This window comes from Brachyhypopomus gauderio, chromosome 18, assembly GCF_052324685.1.
Source record: "Brachyhypopomus gauderio isolate BG-103 chromosome 18, BGAUD_0.2, whole genome shotgun sequence".
NCBI classification, from domain to species: domain Eukaryota; kingdom Metazoa; phylum Chordata; class Actinopteri; order Gymnotiformes; family Hypopomidae; genus Brachyhypopomus; species Brachyhypopomus gauderio.
The window spans coordinates 5807589-5830081 of NC_135228.1; the positions used below are offsets into that span (position 1 = coordinate 5807589).

The 22493-nt window shown below is 39.5% G+C and overlaps 1 protein-coding gene across 1 annotated transcript; it reads left to right on the forward strand.

Moving 5' to 3' along the window:
• Positions 1–9245: 9245 nt before the first annotated feature.
• LOC143482374 (uncharacterized) lies at positions 9246–22159 on the forward strand. The gene is made up of 9 exons (XM_076980721.1): positions 9246–9405; positions 11354–11440; positions 11921–11968; positions 12584–12646; positions 12726–13479; positions 15166–21306; positions 21414–21502; positions 21610–21698; positions 22002–22159. The coding sequence occupies exons 2-6, from the start codon at positions 11357–11359 to the stop codon at positions 20757–20759; spliced, it is 6543 nt and encodes a 2180-aa protein (XP_076836836.1). The 5' UTR covers positions 9246–9405; positions 11354–11356; the 3' UTR covers positions 20760–21306; positions 21414–21502; positions 21610–21698; positions 22002–22159.
• The last annotated feature ends 334 nt before the right edge of the window (positions 22160–22493 follow it).

The window sequence follows — 22493 nt, forward strand, 5'->3', positions numbered from 1 at the left end:
GAAAAATTGACCAATCAGACAAATAAAAATGCAACATTTTTTCCTTATTTAGTTAACTACAGTGTCTACAGATTATGCCTATGCCATTTTTGCCATCATTGGATCAAATTCCTAGGACTAGTTCTTAAAGAGCTATTTTCAAACAATTGATGAATGTGACAAAAGTATGCATTTTTTAATAGGACTTGTAATTGCAAAGTTGTCAGGTCTACTGCAAGGTATAAAATGAAACAAGTTGCATGTTCCTAAGTGAAAATTTGGAGGAGTTATGTATGATTTTCACAAATAGCGCCACCTAGTGGCCAAATGTTTCAACACTGCACAGTATGACACATAGTCCTGGGATATGTACAGTGATGAGGTTTGATGTTGATTGGCCAATGGTAAGTCTGTCAAATGGCCAATTAATTCAAATAAAAATTAATTGGCTCATGGCGGCCATGTTTTTTGAGTGATGAGGTCATCATTGTGTGCCTTGATACCACTTGGGCCCCTGATGATGCCTGTAAAGTTTGGGCTTGATGTGACTAATGGTTTCTGAGAAACAGTTTTTCCCATGTTATAGCGCCCCCTATTGAACAATCTGGGCCAGCTTTGACCTGTGACCTCTGAGTCATGTGCCCTAACAACTGATAAATTTCCATGAAGATTGGTCAAAGCATTGCTGAGATATAGCTGCTGAAGTCAATTTGGCCACGCCTCAGAGCTATTGATTGACATGTGACAACCAGACTGTATACCAATGTCACAGTTTTATTGATATTCATTGATAATGAGATTCTTGTGAATATTTTGACACCAAGATTGTGGTGATCAGATGAAAAACCAGGGACTAGTATAAAAAAGTAGGTTTTGCATATTATGCAAATTAGCAAAAAATCTAAGTAGGCGGAGCTTAATGGTTCTTGAGGCTTTTTTGTTTGTCTGGAGCCAAGGAATGCACCTGAAGTGGAATTTTGTTTCTAGGACCTACGGGGTAGGAGATATGGACCAAAACGCAAAATGCTGCGCTATAGCGCCACCATCAGGCCAATGTGGGTGTCTGTACTTTACCACGGTCCCGCAAACAGACTACACCATTCTGCCAAGTTTGGTCTCCCTGGGCCTTACGGTCTAGGCTGCAGTATGCGTTTTATGCGGAGAAAAATAATAATAAGAACTAGGAATGTGCATCTAACAAGACTTTGATGATAAGTAAAGCATGCAGTTATATAGAGGTTGTGTGTGAAATGTGAATTACATATCTCTGTCCTCTCTTATGTCATTTCAGGATGTATAGAGGGCATGAGTTGAGAGTGTGGATGGAAAAATGAAGCTAAATATCAGTTAATGGCTAGAGAAATGTATATATGAAGCATATAGGAAGTCATGTGTGAGGGTGTGGAAAAAAGAAGCTAAATATCTGTATATTAGTCACTGGGTAATTGGTAGTAATGGCTAGAATTAGTGTGTATGTAAAACCTATAGGCCAGAGAGGCCTTTGTTTTTGTGAGTGCATGTGAAAGAGAGAGAGGGAGGAGGGAGAGCCCAAGGGTTGTAAAATGTTAGAAGGATGGGGGAGTGGAGGAGGGGGCAGCGTGTGCGAGAATGGCACGTGCGTGTGGGCTGAGCAGTTCTCGTCTTCTCCCTGCACAGCTCAGTATGGAAAATGAAAATATTCACTGTAGAGCTGTTTGTGGACGGATTTGGTTCAAACTTGGCAAACAGCACATCAATGGTCATGTGAATGTGGATGTCAATTTTCATAACAATCAGACATACTATGGCGTAGTTATTGAACTGTGAATTTGATGTGTTACAATGGTAGCATTGTGATGCATATGAAAAATATTAATTTGTGAAAACCTTAGGATTTTCTCCCTAATCTTAGCATTTCAGAGTCTGCTGAGTATTACAAGGTGTGATTTAAAGGTGATGGAGTTAAAATGCTAGGACTAGTATGAAAATGACAAGTTATATATATTTGATAATAGTGAAAAAGTGGTACATTTTTGCAAAGCACATGTAATTAGAAAGTTGCTAGGAATTCTGCATACAATCATATGAGTGCAAGCATTTCTTGATAAGTGAAAATATGTAGGAGAAATTCTGGATTTTCTAGTATAGCGCCACCTAGTGGTGCAATTCCCTTCTAACATGAGTATGTCTTAGAGGGTGTGTACATGAACATACCATGTCAGTTTCATGTGTATGTACCTATGGTAAGTTTGTCAAATGGCCAATTAATTCAAAGTAAAATTTATTAGCTCATGGCGGCCATGTTTTTTGAGTAATGATGTCATCATTGTGTGCCTTGATACCACTTGGGCCCCTGATGATGCCTGTAAAGTCTTGGCTTGATGTGACTAATGGTTTCTGAGAAACAGTTTTTCCCATGTTATAGCGCCCCCTATTGGACAATCTGGGCCAGCTTTGACCTGTGACCTCTGAGTCATGTGCCCTAACAACTGATAAATTTCCATGAAGATTGGTCAAAGCATTGCTGAGATATAGCTGCTGAAGTAAATTTGGCCACGCCTCAGAGCTATTGATTGACATGTGACAACCAGACTGTATACCAATGTCACAGTTTTGTTGATATTCCTTGATAATGAGATTCTTGTGAATATTTTGACACCAAGATTGTGGTGATCAGATGAAAAACCAGGGACTAGTATAAAAAAGTAGGTTTTGCATATTATGCAAATTAGCAAAAAATCTAAGTAGGCGGAGCTTAATGGTTCTTGAGGCTTTTTTGTTTGTCTAGAGCCAAGGAATTCACCTGAAGTGGAATTTTGTTTCTAGGACCTACGGCGTGGGAGATATGGACCAAAACGCAAAATGCTGCGCTATAGCGCCACCATCAGGCCAATGTGGGTCTCTGTACTTTAGCATGGTCCCGCAAAGAGACTCCACCAATCTGCAATGTTTGGTGTCTCTGGGCCTTACGGTCTAGGCTGCAGTATGCGTTTTATCAGTAGAAAAATAATAATAAGAAGAAAAAAGAAGAAAAATTCTAGCAATTACAATAGGTTTCCCACACTATGTGTGTGAACCCTAAAAAGAAAAATCCGAGCAATTACAATAGGGTTCCCACACTATGTGTGTGAACCCTAAAAAGAAGAAAAAAGAAAAATCCTAGCAATTACAATAGGGTTCCCACACTATGTGTGTGAACCCTAATAATAAGAAAGAAAGAAAGAAGAAAAATCCTAACAATAACAATAGGTTTCCCACACTACGTGTGTGAACCCTAATAAATATAGCCGCAAGCGGCGATTACGGGGTCCAAGCTGAAAGTTCGGCAAGGTTTGGGCACCCACCGGCAGGCCTGGCACGATGGCATACAAAGGTATATGAAGGGAATCTATAAATGAGACACCTTCTCACAAAACAGAAGCTAAAAATTTGCTCGTCAGTCAATCAACCAGATTGTCAGGTCTGGGAATCGAACTCACAACCTGTCACAAGTCCAGTTACCCAACCACTATTCCATCTCTGCCGAATGAAGTATGGGTATATATGGCTATGGCAGTGTCTATGTGAAAGCTATAGGGAGACCTGCGTTTTTGTGAATGCCTATGAAGTAGGGGGGAGACAGACCACGGTTTGATTAGTGTTAGAAGGATGGGGGAGGAAGAGAATATATGGACATACAAGTTAGAATTTACATGGGATTCTGTGTTGAGGGTGGGTGATTAAAGTAGAATATCAAAGTTGGACATGTGTGATACATGCATGTTTATTAAGAAAATTGTAAAAGAAAAAGTATTAAATATAACTGTACATAAATGGCATTATACTGCAATGGTGTGGTACTTGTGCAAACTGTAAACATAAGGTAAAATAACAAACAATAAGTACAAAGATGTTCTACAACCACAGCCATTAAATAAGTGCAAGAATACAAAAGGTTAATGAAAACAAGAATTATAGGTCAAGAGACCCATCATTAGAGGTCTGTTCAAGCCATTGCTGTTGCTGCGTCTTCAGACGAGGGTGCTTCAGGAGGTGCATCAACAAGTACAGATAGTACTCTGGAGCCCTTGGTAGTGACAGTGGCCCTGTCGTGGTGCAAGAACAGTGCTGCAAGCTCGTCAGGCTGTGGCAATGGACCAGGGTTCAGAGAAAGTGTCTCCCTTATTAATTTGTCAGTCAAATTAAAAGAATGTTGTGTCCCAGCCTCATCAATAATAGTGAGCGTGCCACGAGCCACAGCAGAAAGTTTAGCCGTTTTGCAGAAGGCTTTGCATGAGTGGCAGCGGGTCATTAGGGTAGAGAAGTTAACAGAGTCTAAAGAGTGTCTCTTGGGGCAGAGGTGTTGAACATCAATGTTCACCATTGATAATTCACCCTCAGTGGTGGTGATGTCATCTACAATAGGGTCCACCGATGGACCGGCATGAGGTATTGTCTGTATATTGGTGTCCCTGGTCGTCGTGAGGGTAGTTTGTCCCATGAAGTTCCGCACAGAGACATCACTAAAGTGGTACCAGTTTTTTAAGCAGAACGTATGGGTGCCCCAGACTGTTAGCAGTAGTGAAGCTGTTTGATCTGATACAGCATACACTACCTTCTTCAGGGGTGTAACAGTGTTGCCCTTTGTGAACTCCTCACTGTTCTCCCTTTCTTCCACCACACAAACAGATACGTTAACCTAAAAGAATGGGGAGAAAGAAACATGAGAAGGCAAAGCATTAGGTAATATGGTTCATGTAAAAATACAAGAGCAAATATTAGAGCCAAAATGTACACATGATGCAGTAGTGAAAACAGATTCAAAAAGAGAACATATGGGTCTATAAGATGTGCAAATCATAGGGCTCAGGTATTGATGTAGTGATTGAGCAATAAAGGAGAATGTAATTGTGTTCAGTTAGAAGGATGCAAGTTGCTGTATGTAGTGAGTGTGGTGGGACTTACACGCTGGTATTGGACGGGACTTTGCAAGATCTGTAGCAGGGTTTTGGTAGGAATGTCCTGTGGTGGGGTGGTGTCGTAAGCAAAGTCAAGGCTTCTGAGGCAAGTGACTTGCGAGTACCTGTTGATCATGATGTCGTGTTTGCCCTCATGCTGTCGGGAGGGACTTAACACGACATTCTTTAGCAGAACTGGATTTCTGGAAAGCAAGCAAGTGTGATAGGAGTAAAGATAAAACTGAATTTTCTCTCATTTTATAAGAGCTGCTGCTCCAGCCTCCATCCAGAGAGCTGCGCACCGTGGAAAATCTGAAACAACCAATTAAACTGCAGCCTCAGATCACCTGCTTGCCAAAAGTTTATGCACCTACATGCAGTCTCATTAGACCGGCACAATAGTGCACAATGTAAGCAATTAAATACAATTATGCGTTTACTCTTGTAATAAATTCAAACATGGCTATTAGACACACAGTGTGACTAAATAATTTCCTAACTACCGCAGTTTATAATTAACTCATTTTAATCTGAAAAATAATAAGGGGGCGGCGCCCCAGCGCCACAAATTGGCCAGCCGCTACTGCAAAATTGGATACTTACTTGTCCTTTTCTGCACGTGTGAAGAACTCGTGGTGGTGTGGTGTAAAGACCACAACACGGGAAGTTCGGTCCGCCTCTTGGAAATTTGCGGTGAAGTATTGTTTGCTGGTGGATGCAGATTGTTGCAACTGGGAAACTCCGTGGACATATCCTTGCAGGTCCTGGGCGGCAGGATGACGTGGGGATGCCATGGTAGGCAATTGTAACAGGAAAATTGGCTCCTGTCAGGTGGGAGAATGTTGTGAAATGGAGATTAGATACAAGGGGGCTTTTGGGACATGTCGGACATACGGTGTCCTCAGGACAAGTCCTCAAAGTTGACTTTTTCCCATAGAGAATGAATGGCGGAATGTTCAGAAATGTCCCCAGTTAGTGTGCTGTCATGAAAAATCTCCTGGATAAACAGTTGTAAATTCCTTCCACTTTCATCTAGAAGCTCCATTTAAATTTTAAATGAGAGAGAAATTTGTCCTTTCTGGCACGCCAAAATATCTAATCATTTTATCAATTACTTTTAGAGTTATGAGCATTTGTTTGGCACTAGACACAGAAAACTGCCCCATTAACTCCCATGTTAATTTCTCAAAATCAGAACTGTCTTTTTCACAATTTGCCTCTGTGTTTAACTTGTCATAAATCAGACAATATTGGGTCAAACAACACACAAATTACACCAAAATGATCAGCCAGGGGTCCTCTCTCATACAATATCTTCGGTTAAGCGATATGTTAAATAGAGCCCGAAGTACGACCGTTTGTTCGGAGGGTGCAAATCACATTAAACGAGGCTTCTAGAGTGGAAGAGACAGTGTTTCAGTTAAGGGATTTTTCACAATTTGCCTCTGTGTTTAACTTGTCATAAATCAGACAATATTGGGTCAAACAACACATAAATTACACCAAAATGATCAGCCAGGGGTCCTCTCTCATACAATATCTTCGGTTAAGCGATACGTTAAATAGAGCCCGAAGTACGACCGTTTGTTCGGAGGGTGCAAATCACATTAAACAAGGCGTCTACAGTGGCAGAGACCGTGTTTCAGTTAAGGGATTTTTCACAATTTGCCTGTTTTTAACTTGTCATAAATCAGACAATATTGGGTCAAACAACACACAAATTACACCAAAATAATCAGCCAGGGGTCCTCTCTCATACAATGTCGGTTAAGCGATAAGTTAAATAGGGCCGGAACTACGACCGTTTGTTTGGAGGGTGCAAATCACATTAAACGAGGCTCCTCCACTCAGAGTGGTGTCAGTTATGTTGAATGTCTCTCCCCCTCCCCCACACACGCACGCACACATGCATCTCTCTCATACCCACTACACACAGACACACACAGATGGAGCAGAGGAACAGATGGGGAAGATGGAGCAGAGGGGCAGATGGGGCAGGTAGAGCAGCAGGGCAGGTAGAGCAGCGGGGCAGATGGAGCAGACGGGCAGATGGGGCAGATAAAGCAGATGGGGCAGATAAAGCAGATGGGGCAGAGGGGCAGATAGAGCAGATGGGGCAGAAGGGCAGATGGATCAGATAGAGCAGATGGAGCACACACGCACGGAACCTCTTCTCTCCCTCAGTCCCTGCAGCAGTATTAACTGTATAACTGAACAACCACTCAATTTTAACTAACCCACAACCAATTACCCCTCAACAGTAATTGCCCCACCACAGGTAAATACCCCCTCAACAAAACATTCCACATCTAAACAAGCTTTTAACAGGAACTACACAGTAATCTTAATACACATCAACAACAATAACCCCAACAGGTCAATAACCCCTCAATATCAACTACCCCACAGCCAATTACCCCTCAGCAGTAATTGCCCCAAACAGCTATATTACCTATTAACCGCAACAACACCATTAAACGAATAGCCTTCAACAATATCAAATACATCTGCATTAACTACCCCAATGGCAATAGCCCTTCAACAGTAATTGCCCCACCACAGGTAATTGCCCCTCAACAACAAATACAACATCTAAACAAGCTTTTAACAGATACCACACAGTAATCTTAATAGCCATCAACAACAATAACCCCAACAGGTCAATAACCCCTCAATGTCAACTACACCACAGCCAATTACCCCTCAGCAGTAATTACCCCAAACACCTAAACTACTCCTTAACCGCAACATAATCTAACAATGATAACATTAAAACAACCTTTAACATTAGGCCATCAACATTCAAAACAGCGTTTCGACTGCTTTGCAAGCCAACAAAGTTTGTTCACAAACTTTGCCTATCTAGTTAATATTTTAATCTGTTAATGTGCATTTTATTGATTTGGTAAACGTATACGGCAATAAAAACTCATAAAAGGGGTGACTTTTGGGGTGGGCTACAACCAATTATTTGCTTTTCCTTTATTTTAAATGGGGAAATTCGCTTTGATATGCGAACGATTTAGCATACGAACCCGGTCACGGAACAAATTAAGTTCGTATCAAGGTACCACTGTATTTGTTTAGACTGATCAGATATAATAAAAGTGCAGATTATTATTAAACAATAGGAAAACAAAGTAGTAGATAGTGTAGTACTTACAAAATGTGTGAGAAGAAGGTGTTGAAAGGTCTTGCTTCAGGACTGGACAGTAACTTTATGTGAACATGTAGAAGTCGATGCTGTGTAATGGATTAGGGCTATGCCTTCAGACTTTTACTTGGGAGAATATTGGTTTGATGTTCCACTATCCAAAGAGAATTTGAGAAGGTCAAGTCCTTCTTTAAATAATAATGTGTGTTTGTGGGTTGTGTCAAATGTAGGGTTATGAGGTTCAGGTGTATACTGGTTGGTGGTTAGACAGGGATAAAAGAGGCTTGATGGACCAATTTGCATGGAGAATGGTAGAAGGTGTATTGACTCTTTCAGATGGTAATTAATAGGTGTCTAGTGGGGGAAATGTAATTGGCTGTGATGACTTTTAGCCATTGAGCACTTAAAGTGTGATTAGGAATCAGGAGTCGTGCTGTAAAAGAAAGCATAGGTTTGTATAAGAATAAGGAAGAAAATGCATCATTGAACTCTGGCGTTTATGTAATTTAATGTTTGTTTGTTTTTCAGAAGCAAGTCAACCAAGACTGCATGTGCCATTAGTGGTGGCAAGTTGTTATGTATGTAATTGTGTGTAAGTTCTAGTTGATCTAGGCTTGATCATGTAGTCTCCAAGGAGAAGGGGAGCAGGTGTATGTCCTTTGTCAGATATAAATTGGCAGGTGTCTGGCTGGTGAAAGGGAATGTGCTGCCACTGGTTGCATATCTCAAATGATAGTAGTCTGAAATGATGGGGGAAAAGTGTTTAATACAATGTTACTGTTAATGTACATGTGTTACAGGGCATTAACATGAACATATTGTGTACAGGAATTTATGTGAATGTGTGATTTTTATTAGTGCGATTATTGTTAAAACACAGAGACACACACCGCAATTATAATGGGCTCTGGGGGGGGAGTTAAAGGAGGCAGTATTTGATATGTTGGTAATTGTTTTTATGTGGTTATAGCAGGCTAGTTGTTAATGTACTCGTAGTTAACACGTAGGACACCAGCAAAGGCGCCCGACCACGTGTTGAACATGCATGAAGGTTTAGTTGCAAACATTGTTTCGAGTAAATAGTACACTATAGATAAAATGTGGAATTATTGTTGAAAGTCCGGCGTTAGGTGGTTCCGGCCGAACACCCCTGTATGTTTCTCTAGTTGGTTTGCCCTGTTGTTCGTAGAGCGACAGTGGGAGGAGGCTATCAGAGCGGAGCCGAACGTTGAGCAGAGCTGAACTTTGAGCAGAGGCGAACTTTGAGAACAAAGGGAATACGGAGATTTTGGTTGAAAAACAGAGTTATAAAGAGTGACTTTATTCTTCTGGGTGAGCTGTGCGCGTGGATCAACAGTAAGTCTACGTTTCAGCTGTTATATTTGTGTAATATGTTGCGTTTTGTATCCGTATGTTATAGCGGTAATTGAGGCTGTAATGTAATATGTACATAGTAATATGACGGTTAGTTTGGCTCATTAATGGGATATTGGTATGTCATGTGTATTTCTATGTATATTACATGTATTACCATGTATATTCATGTTAAGTCCGATATAAGTTAATGAGAGTTGCCTCACTGCATGAGTGAAGCATGATGTGTGCACGAGGTAGGCGCGAGGTGTTTTCGTGATACTCGCTTCAGTAGCGCTTACTTATCCTGTAGTGTTTGCTCAGAGTAGTGCGATATATGCGAAGTTGTACTAGCAGTGGCGGCTGGTGCAAAAAAAATTGAGGGGGGCGCAAACAAATTAAACAAATAAAGCAGTCTTAGTGCCCTTTATTTACTTAAACATAAATTTATGCATCTACATCACATATGTCAAAGTCAAGACCCGCGGGCCGGATCTGGATAGATTGATAGATCATAGATTGATTATCTATGGCCCCCTGGATGATATTTAATTTCTATTAGAACCGGCCCGCAGGCCACAGCCGCCCGCTGGTGTTTGTTGTGCTGGTGCACAAACACTACATTCCCCACAATGCAACGGTAGCCCGCGAAGTCACTGCAGCGCCACAAGCGGCGAGGGTCCGCGCGGCGAAAATGACGTAATCGCAGTGGCTCCTTCCGTGTGCGAGGGCGTCGCGCGCTATCGATTCCCGAGGTCGTGCACCTGTCCAATTTTGTAACTGTTCAGCGCAATGAACAAAGTCATGTTTGCAGGGTTCATACACCTTTACAAGGTGGAATTCAAGCACTTGTACGTCACTTTCAAGGTCCATTTCAATATTTCCCAGCACGTTAAACTTAATTAAGTTAAATATTTATACGTATACTCGAAATGATTCGATATAATTCGCTTTTTATTCACATTTAATGGTTGTTTGGTTTTGAAAATAATGTTAACGTCTTCACGTTCTCTCATGTTTCGTCCTGGAATTACAAGAGGCTCGTATTTGTTAACGTGATACAAAAGAACTGTTAAGTCAGACAGATATTTGTTGTGAACCGAAGTAGTTACAATTTCAAGCATTTTCAAGTACTTTAGCCTAAATTTCAGCACTTTTCAAACCTGTATTACTTTATTCATTTAATGTACAGGACATGTCTTCTTTGAAGGAAGTTTGTTTTTATCTGTTTGCTGTTTCAATGTTTTCACTTGAAATTACTAACAGCTCCATAAGAAAATATTACTTTATTCATTTAAGCATTAAATAATATACACCGTGTTAGGTCTTGGTTCAATAGGCTATGTACGATCATTTCATTATGTTTTAATAAACATTGAACCAGTCCGGCCCTCGGCTTGTAGAAAATTTGTTTTTTTGGCCCTCTGTGTATTTGATTGACATCCCTGATCTACATGCACTCTCATTAGACCGGCACCCTGCACACAGGAAGTGTGCACAATGTAAGCAATTAAATACAATTATGCGTTTACTCTTTTAATAAATTCAAACATGGCTATTAGACACACAGTGTGACTAAATAATTTCCTAACTATCGCAGTTTATAATTAACTCATTTTAATATCTGAACAATATTAAGGGGCGGCACCCCAGCGCCACAAATTGACCAGCCACCACTGTGTACTAGTATGTTTAGAGTGTGAAGCGATTGTTTTGGTTTATCGTTTATTGAGTATTGTATGTTTATACGTATTTTCATTGCCGAGCCACACAGATACGCCCATATGTAATAAACACACAGTTAAGCACCCAGGATTAGATCTCCATTATTGTCAGTGGTTTCAGGCCGAGACGCTTATAACGATGTTTGGGCAAATTGGTCAGACTAATGACGGGGAGGGGGAGTGACAGACTAATTCGTAAAATGTGTTGTGTGTAAATTTTGTTTTAGCAGATGCCACGTACCAAGGCTTCACGCCGCTCAGCAGCTGCAAAGGCACGCTTCGCTAAGATGAGAGGTCCAGCAGTCCAGGCAGATGTGAGTGAAGTGCAGCACACTTGTGTGCAGCCACACACAGGATAATAGTCAAGGTGTATGGATGGTTTGGAACAGTAAATATGTGTGGTAATCTGTTGTGGCAGTTAAATATCTAAAATTGTGTGTAGTTTGCAGTGACTTGATGGGACAGTTTGTGCAGGTGTTGTGTAACGTAGTCAGTGTAATACATACAGCATACAGGAATCTCAGGCTTCAGTAGTGTACTGCATGCTAGTAAGATCCAAGCAGTATGCATTATTTTTGCTGGAGTATGGATGGCATTTCATGATTGTGCTATGTAATGTAAACACCATGAAGGACTGTAGAAATTAAATGGCAGTGGTAGTATGTGTCTGTAAAGGCTTTACAGGTTTGTGTAGATGGAACGTACAAAAGGGAGCAAGTTGTCTTTTTAGTGTGATGTGAGGTTCATGCATGTAAAAGCTATAAAATGTGTTTTTTGTGTGTGTGTGATTTTAGGAGTCACCTGTGGTGGATGCTGTGTCGAGTGAGGAGATGGGTCCAGAGGTTGTACTTTAATGAATACATTGCGACTGTTTAAATGATGCGTACATTGAGTTCTTATGTGTAAAAGAATGGAAAAAAGTTTAGGCTAACAAATATTGATGGGGGTTACTGATGCACGGTGTAAATAATGAGGGAACATGTGTTGGGGAATATGCATAAAACTATGTGGGCATAAAACTGCATCCCCACATAGGTTGTGAAAGTTAAGTGTGCTGATGACATTCAGAGGAACAATTTAATATATAGATGTGTATATGTAGAGTTCTTTATGTATGACAAATTTCTGAAATGATAGTCATTGAATATGATGTGTGTGTGTGTATGTATGTGTGTGTGTATATATATATATATATATATATATATATATATATATATATATATATATATATATATATATATATATATATAAATAAATATATATAAATAAATATATATATATAAATTATATGATGGACACTGAATATGTAGTCAGTGTTGTGTACTTGTAGATGTGTGGGATATATTGTGTAGACACCAGCCTTGGTGTATTCTAGGGTCTGTAGTTTGCATTGTTAGATGTTTAACTTTGTGTGTCTTGTCATCCCTCTCTTGTTTCTCTTCTGTATCTTTCATTAGGTGCTTGCTCCTGAACCGCGTGTTCTTGGGAGCGGTGCATGCCAGAGGGACCCATCTCCAGAGGTTTTGCTTCCTCTTAAAAAAAAAGTACTGACTCCAGAGGTTTTGCTTCCTCTTAAAAAAAAAAGTACTGACTCCAGAGGTTTTGCTTCCTCTTAAAAAAAAAGTACTGACTCCAGAGGTTTTGCTTCCTCTTAAAAAAAAAGTACTGACCAATTCTGACCCCATCGTTGGGCAGAATGTGCAAAAGCTGTGCAAAAACCGTGCAAAAACTGTGCAAAAACTGGCCTATACCGTTCCAATGACTTCCAATACCATGCCAATGACTTCCGATACATGCCAATCATTCCCATCGCGATCAATCAATGAATCCTCTGATGCTATTGAAAGTGTCTGTGCTCAGTTTTCCCAGGTGCAGACGTTGACAGGCTCTTTCCATCAAGGACATCCAATGTTTGCCAATAAAGCTAATAAGCAGTGTGTTGCTAATAGTGTCACAGCAATAATGATGTCGAAAGTGAAGAATGTTCTGAGTTGGACCCCTGCTGACCTAGATGACGTTCTCATGAAGGGAGACGACCTATACAGATCCATCAGAGATGCCGGCAGCATTCACGACCCTTCAGGCTACCTGTTTGTTGGAGATTTGCCTACTACGCATACACTACAGAATAACAGCTTTGATTTAAACTATAGTGATGTCATGTTTGTAGGTCTGTTTGGTGTCCATGATTATGATGAAATGCAGAATGTTTACATGCCATATGATGAAGCATTAATAAGAGTGTTTTCACAGTTTGACGCTTGTTTATTCACTGTTAACTTGAATACGTGCGCTATCATTAAACAAGGCTCATGCTATGTGCTAATCGACTCGCATTCACGTAACTCGCAAGGTGAGCGTACAAAGTCTGGTACAAGTTTAGTAGCGTATCATGCCACTATGGAGTCCCTGCTGAACCACGTTACGGTCCTGGGTTTGTCATTGAATGCCGACAAAATGCAATTTGAAATCACAGGCGTTACCGCGACTGTAAGCTGCACAATCGTAATGCCGGAAACCTTTGAAGGTGAGCGTTTATCGGTAATGGACAGTACGGAAATCGAAGCTACAATGTACACAGATGATTCCCCGTGCAGCAGTGTAAAAGCTAGCGCACATTTGCCATGTAGCGATGCAGTGAAACACAAACACGTGACCGATGGCGACAACGTTTCAGCTGATCAACGGGCTAAACAAGTGAGTACCAGGGGAAATGAACATGGCGACGATGTTGTCTTGGTTACTGAGACCCAAGCCGACAACTTTATATTCAGTCCTTTAACAACGCAGCAGCAGAAAAGTATGTGCTTAAAACTAAATATTGTTTACATTGAACATAATCGCGCCGAGTTGCCTACTCCCGCTGTAATGGGCGAGCCTTGCCAAACGCAGATGATCACTGGTGATGGCAATTGTTTTTTCCGCTCGTTGGCTTTTGCAATTAGTGGAAGTGAAAAAGAGCACAGGAAGATCCGATGTGCTACTGTTAAACACATAGAGAAAAATGAAGCACGCTATGTTAACTATCTCAGAGAAGGTTATTCCTGTGTGTCACAGTATATTTCTAAAACAAGAATGAAGTACGTCGGTACCTGGGCCACTGAAGTGGAAATTCAAGCTGCGGCTGACCTGATTGGTGTAAATATTCATACACATTGTCGAAACGGATGGCTGAAATACTCTGCACGTCATCCTTTCACTGGTCAGTGTAATGAAACAACAGGAATTTATCTGAAACATTGTGATAACTCACATTACAAGGTGGTGAGCTGTGTCAAAACAAGTGAAACTATGTGTACTGAACTGTGTTTATGCAACTATGGAAATACATCCTTTGCATCTGCTTCAAATCGTCGCATATGTAACAGAAAGAAAAGAGAGTATGATGCCAATGAAGAATATAGACAGGCAAAAGTCAAGAAATATACGCAAAGGTATCATGATGATGAGAATTTCAGAAACTGCGTGAAAAAACGAGAAGTTGATGCATACAGTACCAATGAGCAATATAAACGGCAGAAAATAATGCAAAGTCTACACAAATATTCAGACAATGTGGACCACAGGGAGCACATTAAGGAATTAAGTATCGAAAAATATAAGACTAACAAGAAACACAGGGAGAATGTGAAGTCATTAAGTATTGAAAAATACAAAACAGACCAGGAACACAGAGACAATGTGAAGTCATTAAGTATTGAAAAATACAAAACAGACCAGGAACACAGAGACAATGTGAAGTCATTAAGTGTTGAAAAATACAAAACAGACCAGGAACACAGAGACAATGTGAAGTCATTAAGTGTTGAAAAATACAAAACAGACCAGGAACACAGAGACAATGTGAAGTCATTAAGTGTTGAAAAATACAAAACAGACCAGGAACACAGAGACAATGTGAAGTCATTAAGTGTTGAAAAATACAAAACAGACCAGGAACACAGAGACAATGTGAAGTCATTAAGTGTTGAAAAATACAAAACAGACAAGGAACACAGAGACAATGTGAAGTCATTAAGTGTTGAAAAATACAAAACAGACCAGGAACACAGAGACAATGTGAAGTCATTAAGTGTTGAAAAATACAAAACAGACCAGGAACACAGAGACAATGTGAAGTCATTAAGTGTTGAAAAATACAAAACAGACAAGGAACACAGAGACAATGTGAAGTCATTAAGTGTTGAAAAATACAAAACAGACAAGGAACACAGAGACAATGTGAAGTCATTAAGTGTTCAGAAATACAGCACAGATGAAAAGCATAAAGAACGTGTAAAGCAAATGAGTGTTGATAGATACAAAACAGATCTCCATCATGTGAACAGGTTAAAATTACAAAATACAGAAAGAAGAAACATACGAAAAGACAATAGGAAAGACATGTCCTATGTACTTGAACAGTTCAGAGACAAAATAGCCATGGGTCCTGTACATGTCTGTGCAGTTTGCCATCGAGCTCTGTTCAAACACCAAGTAATAAAATGCAGAAAACAAGAATATTTGAAAAAAGCTGCTACAGTTGCATTATTAGCAGATAAATGTATTACAGACAATTATCTACATAAATGTAATGTAAGCTGCACTGCACACTGCCCTGATAAAGCTGGTCCTGCAGGTTGTCTGTGGATTTGCTATACATGCCATAGAAAGATTTGTAATGGGAAAATGCCAGAAGAGAGTGTTGCCAATAATCTTTCACTGGAACCAGTTCCTTCAGAATTGCAGATGCTAAATTCATTGGAACAGCATTTAATTGCGATGCATATACCATTTATGAGAATTGTCTCCTTGCCAAAAGGAGGACAAAATGGGGTCCATGGACCAGTCACTTGTGTCCCATCAAACATGACAAATGTAGTAGATGTTTTACCAAGATCTGAAAATATTGATCAGATGATTCGAGTGAAATTGAAAAGAAAACTGACATACAAAGGGCATTATAAATATGAATTTGTTTGTCCAGACAAAATTCAATCTTCATTGATGTATCTACAAAAGCATAACAAATTCTACAGTAATGTCCAGTTTAATAATGATTGGATAAATCCACTGAGTAAAACTGCGGAAGCAGAGGAGAATGATGCATATGACCAATGTGTTACTGAGGAAAAACATGATGATGGTGATTCTGAAAATGACAACATTGATGAAACTCTTCATGACAGACAACAGCATGGTATGTTCATGGATACGTGTTTACAACCAGTTGATGTAGCACAGGAGATTCTGGATCAGCACTTTGATGGAATAATGTCTGTTGCACCTGCAGAAGGAAACAATCCAGTGAGGCTATTAACTGATGAGTCTAATGAAGCCAAATGTTTTCCAGTTCTTTTCCCAAAAGGCACAGGCACTTTTCATGACAACAGGCCTGAACGACTGACATTGTCAAGATATTTAAATACAAGAATCCTTAATGCAGATGGTAGATTTGCAAAGAACTTGGACTATATCTTTTATGGTCAGTATTTGTCTGAGTTAAATCAGGTTGTATCAAACGTGTCAATTGCTTTGAGAAAAGGACATTGTGCGCACAAAACTGACATTACTTCAGAAATGTTAGTAAACACAGACTCCCTACAAAGGATTTTGAATCATGATGAAGGCTATAAATTCCTGAAACCCATTAGAGGTACTCCTGTATTTTGGCAAAGTGTTCAGAAAGATCTGTTTGCAATGGTCAGACAACTGGGTATCCCTACGTGGTTTTGCTCCTTTTCCTCTGCTGACTTGCGATGGCCAGAACTGATGGAAACAATCCTGACTCAAGAGGGTAAATATGTATCACCAGATGACCTTGACTGGTCAGAGAGATGTGCTCTGCTGAAAAGTAACCCTGTGACAGCTGCCAGAATGTTTGACCACCGATTCCGTTGTTTTCTGAAAGATGTCATCATGTCTGAAGCACAACCAATAGGAGAAATAGTTGATTACTTCTACAGAATTGAGTTTCAACAACGTGGTTCACCTCACAGTCACTGCCTGTTCTGGGTTAAAGACGCTCCTCAGATAGACAAAGATGATGACAATAAAGTTCTAGCATTCATTGATCACTATGTCACATGTGAAATGCCATCAGTTGATGACACAGAAATGAATGAAATTGTGTCAAGTGTACAACAACACAGCAAAAGGCACTCAAAAACATGCAAAAAAAGGGGGACTATATGCAGATTCAACTTTCCCCGTCCTCCATCTAGCAGAACATTTTTGACAGGACGCAAGACTGACAATGATAAAAATGTTGATGATGACAAATGTGGAGAACAAAGCATTTCAGCAAATAACAATCAAAGCAGGCCTAATATGGAGCATGATTTAGCAGATTCCATATTGAAAAATGTACGGACAGCTTTATTGAACACTGAGGCCAACTTTCAATCAGCAGATGACTTATTTGCTTCACTAGGCATAAATCAGGAAACTTTTGAAGCAGCATACCAAACAATTAGCAAAAAAAACAGTGTTGTGTTGAAGAGAAAGCCATGTGATGCTTGGGTGAATCAGTACAACAGATATCTCCTAAATGCATGGAATGCTAACATGGACATACAGTTTGTGATTGATGCATATTCCTGTATTGTATATATCATCTCATACATATCTAAAGCTGAGAGAGAGATGGGATTGTTATTGTCACATGCTCAAAAAGAAGCTGCACAGCAAGGCAATCTTGATGCTAAACAAGCTTTACGCAAACTTGGCAGTGTTTTCCTTCATAACCGTGAAGTTTCAGCTCAGGAGAGCGTATATCGCCTTACTAATATGAAGCTGAAAGAGGCCTCCCGCAAAGTACAGTTTGTGCCAACCTGTGATGCAATCAGAATGAGTCTTCCACTCAATGTTATACAGAGGAAAGCAGAATGTCTTGATGAAGACAGTGAGAACATCTGGATGAACAGTATAACTGACAGATATAAGGGGAGACCTAAATCCAAGGATTTTGAAGAAATGTGTTTGGCTACTTTTGCATCAGAGTATAGAGTGTTGTCAAAGTCTGAAACGTCATCTCCAAACACTGTTAAACTAGATGAAGGTCTAGGATTTGTGATGAAAAGGTCACGAACTGAGCCTGCTGTAATTCGATATGCTCGTTTCTCACCAACCAAAAATCCTGCAAAATATTATGAAAGCATTTTGCAACTGTTTCTTCCTCATTACTCGATCAGTCAACTGAAGCCACCAACTTTCCAGACACACCAAGAGTTCTATGAAGGTGGGTTTGTCAAATACTCAGACAATGAACTGGTTTCAGTAAAAGCCATAGTGGACACAAACATGTCAAAGTTTGAAAAAGAGGCTGATTCCATAGACCAAGCTAAAGAAGACCTAGAGGTACATGGTCCAATGGAAGATGCATGGGCACAAATTTGTCCAGAAACAGAACAAGAACGCTTAGAATGTCTTGAAAATAAATATAATGACAATACAAACATAAGTGAAAACAGTGATGTTATACCAGATCTCCTCCCGAAACAAACCTTTTCATTAGACAATAATAAACATAACCTGTCAAAGGATGCAGCAATGGCTTTACTTCGTTCACTGAATGCAAAACAGTCTCAGATATTTTATCAGATTCGTCACTGGTGTTTACAAAAGCTACGTGGAGAACATCCGGACCCTTTCCATGTGTTTATATCAGGCCCTGGAGGTGTTGGAAAATCTGTGCTGATCAAAGCAATTCATTATGAGGCATGTCGCATCCTGTCTCGTTTATCACAGAATCCTGATGACACACGTGTGTTATTAACAGCACCAACAGGTGTAAGTGCTTATAACATTGATGCTGCCACAATACACACTTCTTTGTCCATTGGCACAGATACTAAACTGCCTTATCAGCCACTGGGAGATGAGAAAATAAATGCACTGAGAACTAAATTGGGAAAACTTGATATATTAATCATAGATGAAATTTCAATGGTTGATCATAAACTCCTTGCATATATTCATGGCAGACTGAGACAGATCAAGCAGTGTGGAGATTACTCAGCTTTTGGAAAGGTTTCAATCATTGCAGTGGGTGACTTCTATCAGCTCAGTCCAGTGAAGGGTAAACCTTTGTACAGTGAACCTGTGGGTGTGAATCTATGGCAGAATCATTTTGCTTTGGCAGAACTCACTGACATCATGAGACAAAAAGATGCTGCATTTGCAGAGTTATTGAATCGGCTCAGGAAAAGGCAAAAATGTGATCCATTGCTCAATACAGACATTAATCAACTCAAACAGTGTGAAACAGGTGAAGGAGAATGTACTACAAATCTGCATATTTATGCAACAAATGAGGAAGTTGATGACCACAACAGACATATGCTGCAGCTAATATGCTCTGAAACTACAATCATTGAGGCACAAGATTATGACAGAATTCCAAAAACTGGACGATTTCAAAGAGTAAAGAGCCACCACGGCAATATGTGTAACACGTGTCTTTCACGATCACTTCACATTGGAATCAATGCACGGGTCATGCTTCTTAAAAACATTGATGTTTCAGATGGCCTTGTAAACGGTGCTTTTGGTACAGTTAATGCAATACATTTCAATGCAGGTGAAGATTTCCCTTCAAAAATATATGTGACCTTTGACAATGAAAGAGCTGGTACAGCGGTAAGAGCCAAAAGTCAATGCTTACAACCTGACCTGCAAAAGGCAACACCAATTGAACCAGATGAAGAGAGAGTGACTAAGAGTGGTGGCATACGACGCCAGTTCCCCCTGAAATTAGCTTGGGCTTGCACCATCCACAAAGTACAAGGTCTAACTGTGGACAAAGCAGTTGTGTCACTTAAAAAGATATTTGCACCTGGACAAGCATATGTGGCCTTAAGTCGTGTTACATCTCTTCAAGGTCTCATAATACAGGACTTCAAAGAAAGTGCAATATATGCCAAATCAGACATTGAAAGTTTCATGCAAACCATGCCTGCATTTATTCAGCCAGTACAACAAACACAGGTGTCTCCATCATGTAAAATACTTCTGCACAATGTCCAAGGACTGTCATGTCACCTACAAGACCTACAACAAGACAAAAGGTATATGGATGCTGATATCATTTGTATGACAGAAACTTGGGTACAGTCACGGCATAACTCAGATGTACAAATAAGTGGATTTTCTTTCTATAATCAACCAAGATGTCTTTCGTATGACTCAACTGACACTGTGTTTGCTAAGCTCAAGGACAAACAGCATGGAGGTGTTGGTATCTATTATAAACCACAGACAAACTGTACTATTGTTGATGTACCATGTATGAATCTGGAGTGCATGCAGTTTATTCTTCCTCATCTCAATGCAACAGCTGCAATTGTGTATCGCCCATCTTCATATAATCAGACAGTATTTCTCAACAAGATGAGCAATTTGATCAGGCACATGGACAGTTTCTCAGAAGGTAAAATTATCATGGGAGATTTCAATGTAAATCTTTTTGTAACTAACTCAGTCTGTGAAGTGATGCAACGTTATGGCTTTACTCAAGTAGTGAAAGATGCAACAACAGAAAATGGCACCTTAATAGATCATGTGTATGTTAAAGACCTTGACATTGACAAAATATGTGTTTCTGTTATGCCTACATACTTCAGCTGTCATGAATGTGTTGTACTCTATTGGTAGTTTTCACACTCTGGCATTCACACAAGGTTTGTATATACTGTGACATTACTACATCAGTTCATTATGATTGTTAAATCCTCATGGTCTGCATTATTTTCCCCTGCTTACAATTGGCCAATTCCAAAAGATAATCATTAAAGTTCCTAAACATTGCTTTCACGAAATGGAAAATAACACTGTTACTTAGTTACTTACTTTTTTCATTTGATTACATTTTAATACTACATAAATGTATAACAGCTATGTGAAGGAAATTTTTAACATTTATTATGAACAACCACATTGTCATACTTGTACAACATTGCACAACTAGAGCTGCAGTGACTGTCCACAACAGTTCACGGTAAGTATATGTTTACCTGAATGAGTACAGGAAATATCAATGCATGTTACTGACTTATTCCCGTTATTATTACTGATTCTCACTTCTTTTTAAAACTTTTTCCCACAGATCAAACATGTTCTGGGCACAACATAATCAAGATGTCTCTTTAATTAATCAACATTCAACCACTGGAGCTGCAGCGACTGTCCACAACAGTTCACAGTAAGTATATGATTACCTGAATGAGTACAGTAAATATCAATGCATGTTACTGACTTATTGCAGTTATTATACTGATTCTGACTTCTTTTTAATACCCTTTCCCACAGATCAAACATGTTCTGGGCACAACATAATCAAGATGTCTCCATAATTAATGCACGACTGGAGCTGCAGCGACTGTCCACAAAAGTTCACAGTAAGTATATGATTACCTGAATGAGTACAGTAAATATCAATCCATGTTACTGACTTATTGCAGTTATTATACTGATTCAGACTTCTTTTTAATACCCTTTCCCACAGATCAAACATGTTCTGGGCACAACATAATCAAGATGTCTCCATAATTAATGCACAACTAGAGCTGCAGTGACTGTCCACAACTGTTCACAGTAAGTATATGATTACCTGAATGAGTACAGTAAATATCAATGCATGTTACTGACTTATTGCAGTTATTATACTGATTCTGACTTCTTTTTAATACCCTTTCCCACAGATCAAACATGTTCTGGGCACAACATAATCAAGATGTCTCCATAATTAATGCACGACTGGAGCTGCAGCGACTGTCCACAAGAGTTCACAGTAAGTATATGATTACCTGAATGAGTACAGTAAATATCAATCCATGTTACTGACTTATTGCAGTTATTATACTGATTCTGACTTCTTTTTAATACCCTTTCCCACAGATCAAACATGTTCTGGGCACAACATAATCAAGATGTCTCCATAAGTAATCAACATTCAACCAATTGAGCTGCAGTGACTGTCCACAACTGTGTTTTCCTGATTATTAGTATCTTATTTACTTTACTTTTTTACATTATTTTATTTAGTTACATTTTCTTATTTTAATATTTATTTTATTACATTATTTATTATTTTATAATTTCTCATTATTTTATTATGCTTTTTTCCTTCTTATCTTTAATTTCTTTTAACAAACCCATCACTCATCATTTCATCTTTAATAAAAATATTTGCCAATCATCTACTCGTGTACATTGTCACTCAATTTGCATATATAAACAACTTGGTCTGTGACGTGTTTGTGTGTGTGTGTGTGTGTGTGTGTGTGTGTATATGTGTGTGTGTGTGTGTGTGTGTGTGTGTGTGTGTGTGTGTGTGTGTGTGTGTGTGTGTGTGTGTGTGTGTGAAATGTTTGGTGTGAATATGTGAAA